Raw genomic sequence first — 12,116 nt, forward strand, 5'->3', positions numbered from 1 at the left:
TGTTCATTAATCGTAAAATAGCGGGCGTCAGGAGGAGATAGGGAAGGTGAAACAGTGTCTTTGGAAGACAATATGGCAAAAATAAGATGGGGAGAAATAACAGACATTTGGTCAGTCAACCACATCCTATTTACAGGGACATGTTATTCACTACACTATTGAAACCAGCAGTAAGGGGTGTTTGTTTCCTGCTTGATCTCTTGAATACGGCACTTGTAAACTCATGGGTATCAGAAGAGAAAGAGAGAACGAAAACAGAAATAGAGCAACGGGGCGATAAAGGCTAACATTACACTATCCATGGGGTGGACTGACTTGATAGATACGGTAAGTTGGCTCTGACTGTGCTATGCTCAGCTTGCCTTGATTAAAACTGAATGGCTTGATCTCGCCTGCTGATCCTCACAGAGAGCAAATATGGAACTGGCTGGTTAGCTTGTAATTCAGAGAATGATTTGAAGTGGGAACCACAAAATAAGGATCAGCGCAGAGAGTGTATTGTTAATTGCTCAATTAACATTATGAGTGAGAGAGCGGGCAGGGGGGATAAAAGTAATCAAGGTTTGGAGTGCTGTTGCAAGCACTGAACTGCTGGAAGAACCCGATGGGTTGAGCAATTTCTGCTGGAGACAGAGATGGTCGGCCATTCGGGGCCAATCTCTTTGCCTCTGCGAATGCTGGTCGACCTGCTGAGTTTTCCCCGCAGCTTTTCTTTTGTTCCAGATTGAAGCATCTTATGTGGCCATACGGGCTAACCTTGATGAGTTTATTATCAGATACAAGGGACAATGAATGTTACTGGGTTATCAGCATTAGTCGCAGTTTATTGCTTTTGTGTGGAAGAATTGTTCAAACCAAGCATCGATGACAAACTCTGCTGGTTATTTTCAGTTTCTGTGGCTCAGAATAAAAGTACCTGCATGGTTTTATTATCCATTTCATAATTCTAATGTGAGCCATTGCTGGGAAATTACCCTCTCATTATTGAGGTGAGGGTCTTTTTGACTTTGGACGTGCAGTGAAATGAGTGTCTACGCACCATACCGATTTTCCCTTTAAATCGATGGCAAGGAGCGACTCAGTTACACACTTTCCACAATCATCCACAATTACAACATCATAAACGAGTGATACTGAAACATATGAGGGAGATTTTTCAGTTTCCTAGTTCCAGTTTGAATACTTATTTAAAAGAAAAGGTTTATGATTTGGAAATTGAAATTTTACATTATGTCAGGGTGAGTCAACGACAAATACAAGTTGCAGAAATAACAATATTTCTAGCAATGCGTTAATTGCACACAGGAGTCACAGTTTTTGTGAAGACTTGGACATTTAACCCACTGACACACCAAACCCCTTTAATTTGAGTTTCTTGGGCATCCACATCTTGAATCACTTTCTCTTCAGCTGCCAAGGTGAATGATGTTATTCTCTACCTTTGCCACTTTCTCTTGTACCTCTCTCCTCCTTCAAAATATTTTTTTAGTTCCTCTCCTTTTGGTCTGTCCCAATGTTCCCAGCAAAATGCTCAGGGCTGGGCTGAGTTTTGTTTGATGATGCCTTGGAATGTTTTCTTTGAATGTAATTAGTTTCTGGTTGTGGTATCCATCCCCCATATTTTAGAATCTACAGCAGGCAGCTTCTCTTCATCAACGTGGTCAAATCCTTTCTTCCACTACGCAAACTCATTTATTCATAAAATCCCTGGTGCACGTCGACACAAAGGCTTTAGATTTAAAAAAAATCCCAGAAACCAAGCATCATGGAAGAGCTCTTCCTTCCCCAATTTAGTGAGTCATTAGGTATGCAGAGAAAAGCTGAAAATTGTTAGAAATTAAATCTTACAGCTGTGATTTGGATCCTATTGCCCATTGATGTGTACCTCAAAGAGATTTACAAATTGCATGTCGCTAACAATGAAATGCAGTTGCCCATATAATGAAAGCTTAATTTAGGAACATGGGCGTGTGGCGATTCTGCACGAAACTCATGTAAACCAATCCGACAAAAACCCTCCTCTAGAGCGTCCCCTCTGAAATTGACTCATGCAAATATGATCACACACAGTGCAGAAACTTCCACACCTGGTCAAAACTAGCCAGGATCATCAAATTCTGCCCTCTCCATAATATTCAATAGGCATCAATACCAATTGAACTAAAACCCCCTTCTTAGCTCAGTATTCACCCCCAGTGCAATTTTTGATGATTCCAATAGTACAAGTCTTGAAAGCCAGATCAATTCATCTGCCACAATTTTATTTTAAACAGGCATTAAATGACATCATAATCTTTCCCCCGCTAGTCATACAGATTTGCTTTGAGATCACATGGCTCGTGCAGAGTGCTCCTGCCAAGTTGCTTTGGAGTTATCAGAGAGTTGCTGCGAGGCAGGATGGGACAGAACCTGGCTCCATGATGCGCCATCTGCCCCTCGTGGTGGAGGTTGAGGGAAATGGGTAAGCAGGCAGCTGAGAGATTCCTGACACGTGGGAGTATGAGCACATCCCGAGCAGTCTTCAGCTGGGATCGGATGGCTCAGAATCAAAATATATTGTCATCAAATTCATTATTTTGTGGCAGTATCACAGTGCAATCGTTTCTATAAACCGCCTTACAAAATAGATGAAAGTACTGCAATAAAAAGACAAAGTCTGGCAGTGTCTGGATTCATTGTTCATCAGGGAAGAAGCCACCCGCTGCTCACTTTCAAGCTCCTGTACCTTTATATCTCCCCCCAATCGATGAAAGCAGAGTGAAGAGGGCATGGCCTAGGTGGTGGGGGTCCTTGGGGATAGAGGCTGCTTTCTTAAGACACTGCCTCTTGCAGATGTCCTCGATGGAGTGAGGACTGGTGCCCATGATGTCTCAGGCGAGATAACAACCCTTTGAAGTTTTTGTTTTGGTCCTGAGTGTAGGCACCTCCATGCCAGCTGGTGATGCAACCAGACAGAATTCTCTCCGCGGTGCACCTGTCGAAGTTTGCAAGAGTCTTCGGTGACCTACTGAATCTCCTTACAAGGCTTATCTGCTGGTGAGCTGCCTTTGTGATTGACAAGAAGGCTCCAGGACAGATCCTTCACTTGCCACTGGATCAGTATCACTGCACTCGCTGCTGTGCCAGATTTCTGTTTTACCTCATCCTGCACAGCTTGATGTGTGCCTGCTGGCGACTTGGCTCAGTGCTTCCCTGCCAGAGGTTCTGGGCTCCAGTTCTGAAGAAACATCTGTAAAAGGTTGGAGCTCGATTTCCTGCTGCTTCTGGACATCTCAGGAAGGTTTCTGAGTGGGCCAGATCTGCCCAAATACATTCAGAATGGAGTTAAAATGAGAAGCGACTGAGAGACAGCATCTCCAAATGGCTTGAAGGAATCCTTTACAGTTTGTAGATTTAATCTGGGCTATTCAGAAGCAATGTCCATATTTCTCATGTGGCCCTTATGACATAGGAGGAGGCCATTTGCCCAACGGAGAACATGGTAGCTCTTTACACAATGCCACCAACTCACCAATTTTCCCCGTAATCTATTCTCCACACATTCCCTTCAAAAGTGCACAGTTTCCATCAGTCACCTATACAGTAGATTGGGTCATCGATTGTACCCAAATAATCTACCAGCATATAGAAAGTTCAGGCCCTTCAGTTCACAGTGTTGTGCAGACCTAATAATCTGCTCTTACAACTGCCTAGAAGTTCTCTACTGCATAACCCTCTATTTTTTGCAGTTCCGTCTAACTATGTAACTTAAAAAAATCCTATTGTACCCACCTTCACCACTGCTGCCAGCAGGCACATTCCATGCACCCACCACTTTCTGTGTGAAAACATTACCTCTTACATGACACCACCACCCCCCCACTACCCTGTACTTACTCCCAAGCACCTTAAAACTATGCCCCCTTGTGTTAGCCATTTCAGCCCCAGGACAAAGCCTCTGGCCATGCACATGATCAACGCCCCTCATTATCTTGTACATCTCTGCAGGTTATGGGGGAGTGGGGGCAAAACAGAGCACCGGGATGAATCACGAGCAGAGAAGGGGCAACTCCAGATGATCACTGAAGTTGTGATGTGGTGGTTCTATGAGCTGTGTGCAAGCCTCACCACAACCTTTTACATACAGAGAGCAGCGAAAGCTCAAATTCTAGCTGAGGATCCTGGGATAATGAGAGATCTCAAGATGGAGACTTATTTGGTGAGGATATCAAGGAATATGGAAGCAATATCCAGCACTGATCCAGTTGAAATGTAAAGCTAGCTTATTTATTTCGACATATGGCACAGCATTCGGCCCATGAGCCCATGCCACCCAATGGACCTACAAACCCCCTACAACGTTTTGGAGGGTGGGAGGAAATGGGAGCCCCCGGAGAAAACCCACACAGACATGGGGAGAATGTACAAACTCTTTAAAAACACCACTGGATTCGAACCCCAGTATGAATCGCTGGCGCCATAATAGTGCTGTGCTAACTGCTACATTAACAATTGGAGCTGCTGTGAGTTTTCCTTCTCCTTCCAAAGGAGATTGCGAAACATCCATGGAAGATCAGTTAATATAAATGTGCGCCTGATGCACCTTCATCCAGGTTGCAGCTATAAACTATCACAGTGTCAAAAATAGCAACTGCAAAAATAACTCAGTTGAAAAGTGGATAATCGCTTAAAGCAGAGGGGGAAAGCAGAGGAGAGTGGGCAAAGAACATGCATTGATATCAAGGGTGAGACAACCTCTATGTGGAGATGCACCACTGTGTTTCTCTTTACCAAGCAACCTTAGGAGACCATTAGGGGCGGCTGAGACCATTCAAACTGCAGCAACTCTCTCATCAGCCTGACCCCAGGATCTCCCGCCAGAATGGAGAGCTGAAAAGCCTCCTGGATCCCTGGCCAATAGATTAGCACCAAGCTACTGAGCACCCATTAAAAATAACTCTACCTACACATTTTATTCTCTGCACTTTTCCAGCAGCTCTACCCAGATTCTGAGGCTCACCTCCACACAAAGGGCAAATGCATGAGCCATTTACCCTACCAACCTATACATCTTCAGGATGTGGGAGGAGACCAGAGCATTTGGGGTGGAATCCACGCAGTTAACAGGGAGAACTTGAAAATGCCACATTGATAGCCCCAGAGTTCAGGATTAAATCTGGGTCAATAGAGATGGAAGAGCAGGGCTTGAACCTTAAATCAGAGCCAACTTTGCTTTTTTTTTTGCCAATATATTTATTTCTCCTCCAGACAGCCATAGACTGCTGTGGGTGGCTTTACCTCGATTAAGAATTCGCAGTGATTAGTAGAACGCAATGCAACCCGCACTTGCGGATTTCACTTGCACCTACCCCACTGGGTAGGTCATTCCAAATGTTCAGCATGATGTCTGAGCAAGATTCAACTGAGTGCGTGGAGTGATGCATTACCTGTCCAAGGGGGTGATCTCTCTTAGACCTTCCCCAAGTAACAGAATCAGAATTATTGTCATGAACGTGGAATAAAATTTTGATGCAGCCAATATTGTGCATTACAGGAGCAAAATTTCTATAAATTACAGATCTGTAAATACAAAATTTAAAAATAATTAGTGCAAAAAGAGAAAAATGTGGTGATGGTACAATCAGAAATCTGACGGTGGAAGTGTATTTGCAATGTTGTGTGCACATCTTTCGGCTCCTGTACCTCTTTCCTGATGGTAGCAGTGAGAAAAGGCCACAGCCAGGATGGTGAGGGTCTTTGAGGATCGAGACTAATTATTGCCTCTTAAAGATATCTTTCAATGAGAAAAGACTATTGTCAGAATATTGCTGGCCAAGTTTGCAAGCATCTGTAGCCGCATCTCCACACCAAACAGTGATGCAACCAGTCAGAATGCTCTCCATGGTTCACCTGCAAGAATCTTTGGTGACGTACCAAATCCCCTCAAACTCCTCATGAAGTATAGCCACTTGCGAGCAGTCTTAAAAGAAGCAAAAGAGAATCGAGAATTCTCCAGTTGAGGACTGCCCCATTGGTGCAATTGGCAGCTTCAGTGACCTGGGTTCAATTCTTATTTTGTGTGCTGTCTGTGTGGAGTTTGCACTCTTTCTCTGTGAATCTGTGGGCTTCCCCTGCATGCTCCACTTTCTTCCAACATAATTTGCTATGGTTCCTTGTTGAGGCCAAATTTGGAGTATTGTGAGCAGTTTTGATCACCTAACTACAATATCAATAAGATTGAGAAAGTGCAGGTAAGATTTACTGGGATGTTGTCAAGACTTCAGGGAAAGGTTTAACCGCTTAGGACTTCATTCCCTGGGAGCATAGAAGAGTGAAGGGAGATTTGATAGAGGTATACAAAATTATGAGGGGTATAGATAGAATAAATGTAGGGTTTTTCCATTGAGGTTAGGTGAGGTACAAACCAGAGAACATGGGTTAAGGGTGAAAGGGAAAAAGTTTAGAGGGAACATGAGGGGGAACTTCACACAGAGGGTAGTGGGAACATGGAATGAGCTGCCAGCTGAATGAATGTGGGCTCAATTTTTACATTTAAGAAAAATTTGGACAGATACATAGATGGAAGGAGTATGAGCTGGGTGCAGGTCAGTTGGACTATGCAAAATAATTATTCACCACAGGCTAGAAATGTCAAAGGTCCTGTTTGTGCGCTGTAATGTTCCATGGTTCGATGTAAATTACACCTTGTGTAGGTGGATGGCAGGAAATAAGAGACGCTGTTGAATAGGCTTCAGGGAAAGAGAGGGAAAGGGACTGATGGGAATGGCTTTGAAAGAGAAAGCATAGATAAAAGGCCCTTTCAGCCCATCAATCATCCATTTTTACACCAATCCTAACCTAACCCATTTTATTCTCTCCTCATTTCCCCTCAACCAGAGTATGCCACTCATTTACATCCAAGAGGCAATTTAATATTGGGCCAATTGACCTACCAAGTCTTTGAGACAACGGAAGAGCCTAAGGGAGACCCACAAACATCCAGGAAGAATGTGCAAACTCCACACAGGTGGCACCAGTGATCAAGATTAAACATGGATTGAAGGAGCTGTGAGGTAGCAGCTCTCCTCAGTACACCTCTGTTCAGCACAACATCCCAAAACTGACAGACTTGATGGACTAAAAGAAATAGGAGAACAGGGGATTCCAGGTGGAAAAACACCTGACCCATTCTGCAATCTGCAGCCCATTGGTTTACCCCCAAACACAATTCTTTCTTTTGCTGGTTTACGATTTGAAGTGGGAGACAGTTAACACGGTAGGTGTATAACTGTTCACGAACAGTTCTTTTTAAGCAGCTGACTGTAGAATTACTTGAAACGTAATAATTTCAAGAAGGACTCCATTCGGGTCCTCATGTCTGAGTCCAGAGCGCAGGTGCAGAAACAAATCAAATATTCTTTTGTTGCTCGAGATTAAATGCGTCTTCAGAGTGCCTGAACAAATAGATTCTGACAAAATAAGTTGGCACAGCTGCTGAGGATACCTGCCACCTTTTACTGTGGGGAAGCGGTAGTTTTATTTTCAGGCCCTTCTTCCTTTTTCAGTTTCTGGTCAGTAGTAAATCAGGTGCCCTGAGGTTTTCTAATGTTTCCTTCAGAGGACACTGCAACAGTCAACCAAAGTGCAGAGAGGATAAGGTAGATCAATAGATAGCAGGAAGAACAAACGTGGCCTTGGGAGTTAAAGGAAGGCAGGGGAGAGCAAAGATCCCAAGAGGGTGTTTGCATTACTTGGGATGCTGTAACATCCTTGATAGTCAAAGCTGGGTGGAATAAGGGGAACTGCTGAGTGCCAAAGAACGGAGCCTGGCTCTCTTGATTGGTGTCTAATATGCAAAGATCATAGGATGCCAATAACTAGATTTGGTTAGAAATTATAGGATAATTCTCTCTGCTCAGGGTCAGAAAGGACAAATGCCCACCACTGTGTGGAGTGCGAGCTCATACCTGACAGCCTAACTGATCACCAGTGTTTCACAATTTCACGCTCTCCCATCACCTCTCGCCAACAACAACAACCACATACCTCCTCCCTCTCTTCCCCCCCCCCCTCCACCTTTCATGATTTCACCACTGTTACAGTGGCAGTTGTCATTTTCTCTGAGTAAGGTCTCAATCTGACTGGCAGGGGTAAAACTAGGGCTCTTATAAAAAGTTTATTAAAGTGAAGTAAACACTGAAAATCATAATGTAAACCACTGCAAAATAAAGTGTAACAAAACTACAAGCAAATTGCATGATACACAATGCTACAAAATGCCATACACCGAAACATATTCTAAACCTCTTAGGTTTAACACTTAGTTAGAACTTCAACTTGTGCGCTTCCTCCCGCTTCCGACGCCGAATGTAACTCACCCCAGTTAATCAATCCCATCTGCTCTCAACTTGCTGCCCACCAACACCCATTTCCCCCCCCAAACAGAAATCAGAATCTGAGCAATTAATTGAGACATCCCCTCCCTTTGATGGCAGCAAATATGTCCAAAAAGCTCATATATGCCAATAAATTGCTTGGATTCTTGTTTCTGTATATATCCTGCAAAATATAACAGTCCCACAAGATTTCAAGTTCTTGCTCATTATATACGATCCATTAGCCCTAGTCATCAAATTTCTGAGATAAATTGTTTGGATGGGAAAGTTTATTAGCATCCCAAAATAAAAAACAATCCTTGCTCCAGTGAAAAATTATCTGTTGTTTTCAAAACTCTGTGGAAAAGTGATTTGTGCAGAAGTTAAGTTGTATCCTTTGGTTAGTTAAGCTTGTGTTGCAGATTTTTCAGCTTGCAGTAAGCTTTGAAAGTTTCTTTAGGATGTTCAGTGGTTCCTCATAGCATGCTAGAATAGGAAAATTTGGTCGTTAAAAAAAATTCAGCAGTTCTTTGATGCTCAAAGTGGTGGCTTTCCTCTTCATTGGCTACAGATATCTGGCGTTCAGTTTTCCCTTTTGGTCTACGGAAACTCAGAACGAAGGAAGGGAAAGAGTTGGATTGGCAGGATGCAGAGCAGTTCACTATATTTTGTTACAGAGAAACAGGCTTCAAAAACCACAAATATTTCCTTCAGTTGATAGCTTGTTTTTAAAAAAAAACAGTTGCACACTTGTGTAACACTTGCCTGGGGAAAATGGTGCATAATTTACTTTTGTTTTCAAATATTATAAATATTTGTTTAACATGTTTGTTTCTTCCCTTATAGGAAATTACCATGGATAATTTTGAGTATGACTTCAACTATTTAGGTTATTTTAATGACATATTTAACTTTAACATCAGTATGGATCCCCTCAATAATACCTACCATGACTGTGAACAGTACAACATCAAATCATTTACAAAAGTCTTCCTTCCCATTTTCTTCTCTACCATCTTCATTGTGGGGCTGCTGGGGAACACACTAACCATCGCCGTTTATCAGAGAAACAGACAAACCCTGGCCTTGACTGACATCTTAATTCTCTACTTGTCCATCGCTGATATCCTCCTTGTCGGTACTTTGCCCTTCTGGGCTGTGGAAGCTGTCAAAGGCTGGATTTTTGAATCATTCGCTTGCAAAGTCTTTGGGGCTTTGTTCAACATCAATTTCAATAGTGGCATTTATCTTCTGGCCGGCATTAGCATTCAACGCTACCTTTCTATAGTGCATGCAGTACGGATGCACAACAAACCCAGATCTTTATTGGTGCATGTCAGCTGCTGGGCTGTTTGGTTCTTCTGCCACCTGTTAGCAATCCCTGATTTCATATACCTAAAGAAAATAAAAATGAATGACACTTGGCAGTGCCAATATAATTTTGAAGCCCAAACTGCCAAGAAATGGATGGTGGGCTTGCGTTTTCTCACCCATATAATCAGTTTCCTTATCCCGCTGACAATAATGTTCTACTCCTACTTCATGATCATCTTGACTTTGCGTGAATCCCAAAACATGCAAAGGAAGAAGGAGGTCAGAGCCATCAAAGTCATTGTCATGGTGGTTTCCGCATTCCTCCTCTGCTGGGTCCCTTACCATGTGGTCATCTTAATCGACACCTTGCTGAGGGTGGGCGTCATAGGTAGGAGTTGTGCCATTGAATCAACACTCGACATTGCCATTAGTATCACATCCTGCCTGGGCTATTTCCATTGCTGCCTCAACCCATTCCTGTATGCATATGCTGGAGTCAAGTTCAGGAGAAACTTACTGCAGATCTTTTGTGATATTGGTTGCATTACGCACAAGACTGTGAAGAAATATGCTAAATCTATTACCAAGGATAGCATGTCACAATGTCAGTCAGGAGAGACAACGAACTCTGGATTCTAAAGCAATTAAAGTTACATCCAAACATCCTGAAATATTTTTTGATTCAAAGCGGTGCAGAATTAAGTGACCATTGAAGACTAGAGCAACCAATCCTTCCTTACATTCCAGTGTTGTGCATCTAATAGACTGCTATCAAAGGATACGGGGGTGGGTGGGGGGTGGGGAGCTTTTAGATGAACATAGTCTACTTTTTCTTAATTCACCACTTCAATTGTTCACATGCAAACAAGTCGCAAATCCTCGAACTCTCGCACTCCAATTAAGTGTGATGTCACTCACAATATAAACCCATGGCATGAAAGAGGACTGAAACCAGAATTTTCCTCAAATTATTGTACCATTCAGTCAGAGAATACAAATCAAATTAGAAGGGTAGACCGCCAGCAGCATGCCATAATCGCACAAATTTGAAAATGACAGATGAAAAAAAAAATTTCACAGGAGCAGTGTTAACTTCCACTGAGTAAAGTTGAATAGCAAGTGTGCATATATGAATGCTGCGTCAACAAACCACCTTGATGACGAATGACCATCGAGATAACAGAATTCGGATTCCAGAAGATAAATTACACCCCGTCAAAAAAAATGTAATATTTGCATAATTACAATCAAATTCTGAAACTTGGATGTTCAGGAATAGACATTTTATTGCAGTTCATGAAGAAGAAGAAAAAAAGGACCCTATTTGCATTAGTTTAGACCAAGAGCAGCAAAGGAAACTCAAAAGAGTCAATGCGGTTCCGTTCAGATACGAGAGTGCACTGATCTGTTGAAACTGGGATGCCACCAAACTGTGAAGCAGCCAACTGCAGACAATAGTGCCCCCACATTAAGGCAAGCAGCACTTGGTTTTAATATTGCTTAAGTTTGGAACAATGAAAAGGATCACACAGCCAAATTTTGTGACTGCAATTCTAATGGTGAACTTTTATGTCAAGTTGTATTTTGTTTATACCAAGCAAGGCTAAGCGTCTGTAATGATAATTAAATGACTAAGGCAATAATTGAACTTGGCTACTGTTACGCGATTGCAATTCTGAAACCCAATTTGTATTTTTTTTTGTGAAAGAGTTCGAGAACCACGTTATCTTTGAGAAAAGAAAATAAAGTTTTTTTTCAAGATACAATCTAGATTATGGTCTTTTAAAAAAAAATCTCTGGTAGGCCCAGAGCTAAATGGGTTCAACTTAACACATCACACTCAGGCTTTTGGGCAAGATATTTGTTATTTTTAATTGTGTGGGTTAATTTACAGACTGAATATGATTTTAGAAGGCAACAGGAGAGGGCAGAACAGATTCACTGGGATGTTGCTTGGAAAGGAGGGCTGAGTTTCTCCTCAATGGAATGAAGGAGGCAGAGAAATGACCCCATAGCGTGTTACAAAATTATGAAATATGATTGATAGACTGTCTTTTTTTTGTCAAGAACCAGAGGGCTCAGATTTAAGGTGAGAGGGGAGAATTTAAAAGGAGACCCAAGGGATAGGTTTTTCATATAGAGACTGGTAGTTATGTGAAACAACTTAATAAAACACATTTGTAGTAAAAATACCAAAATGCTGGAGGAACTCAGCCGGTCTTTGGTTGAAGTAATACATGGTCATAGAGCTCGAGAGTAGCAGGGATCACAGATGGGGAGCAGTAATTTGGCCACACAGTCATCGAGCTCGATGGCAGCTGGGAGAACATGGTCGTAGACCTTGAGAGCAGCTGTCTTTTCAACGACCATAAAAAAAGCAAAGATAGGTATTGCCACCTGAGCCCTTCCAGGAAGAAGTAGAATGTGCCAAAAGCAGGAAATCTCAAA

The 12,116-nt window shown here is 42.4% G+C and overlaps 1 protein-coding gene across 2 annotated transcripts; it reads left to right on the forward strand.

Moving 5' to 3' along the window:
• Positions 1-180: 180 nt before the first annotated feature.
• On the forward strand, positions 181-11,415 carry LOC138754549 (C-X-C chemokine receptor type 3-like). Of its 2 annotated transcripts, XM_069918971.1 has the most exons (3): positions 181-327; positions 6,877-7,255; positions 9,201-11,415. In XM_069918971.1, the coding sequence occupies exon 3, from the start codon at positions 9,210-9,212 to the stop codon at positions 10,305-10,307; it is 1,098 nt and encodes a 365-aa protein (XP_069775072.1). In that variant the 5' UTR covers positions 181-327; positions 6,877-7,255; positions 9,201-9,209; the 3' UTR covers positions 10,308-11,415. The 2 variants fall into 2 exon arrangements, with proteins under 2 accessions (XP_069775072.1, XP_069775071.1); XM_069918970.1 differs by lacking the exon at positions 6,877-7,255.
• The last annotated feature ends 701 nt before the right edge of the window (positions 11,416-12,116 follow it).

Source organism: Narcine bancroftii, chromosome 2 (genome assembly GCF_036971445.1).
Source record: "Narcine bancroftii isolate sNarBan1 chromosome 2, sNarBan1.hap1, whole genome shotgun sequence".
Classification (NCBI taxonomy): Eukaryota; Metazoa; Chordata; class Chondrichthyes; order Torpediniformes; family Narcinidae; genus Narcine; species Narcine bancroftii.

Excerpts from the sequence above, each read along its gene's own strand:
- LOC138754549 (XM_069918970.1), top strand. The coding sequence starts at position 301 with ATGGGGTGGACTGACTTGATAGATACG. Across the intron at positions 328-9,200 it reads GGACTGACTTGATAGATACG|GAAATTACCATGGATAATTT; the intron begins GTAAGTTGGCTC and ends CTTCCCTTATAG.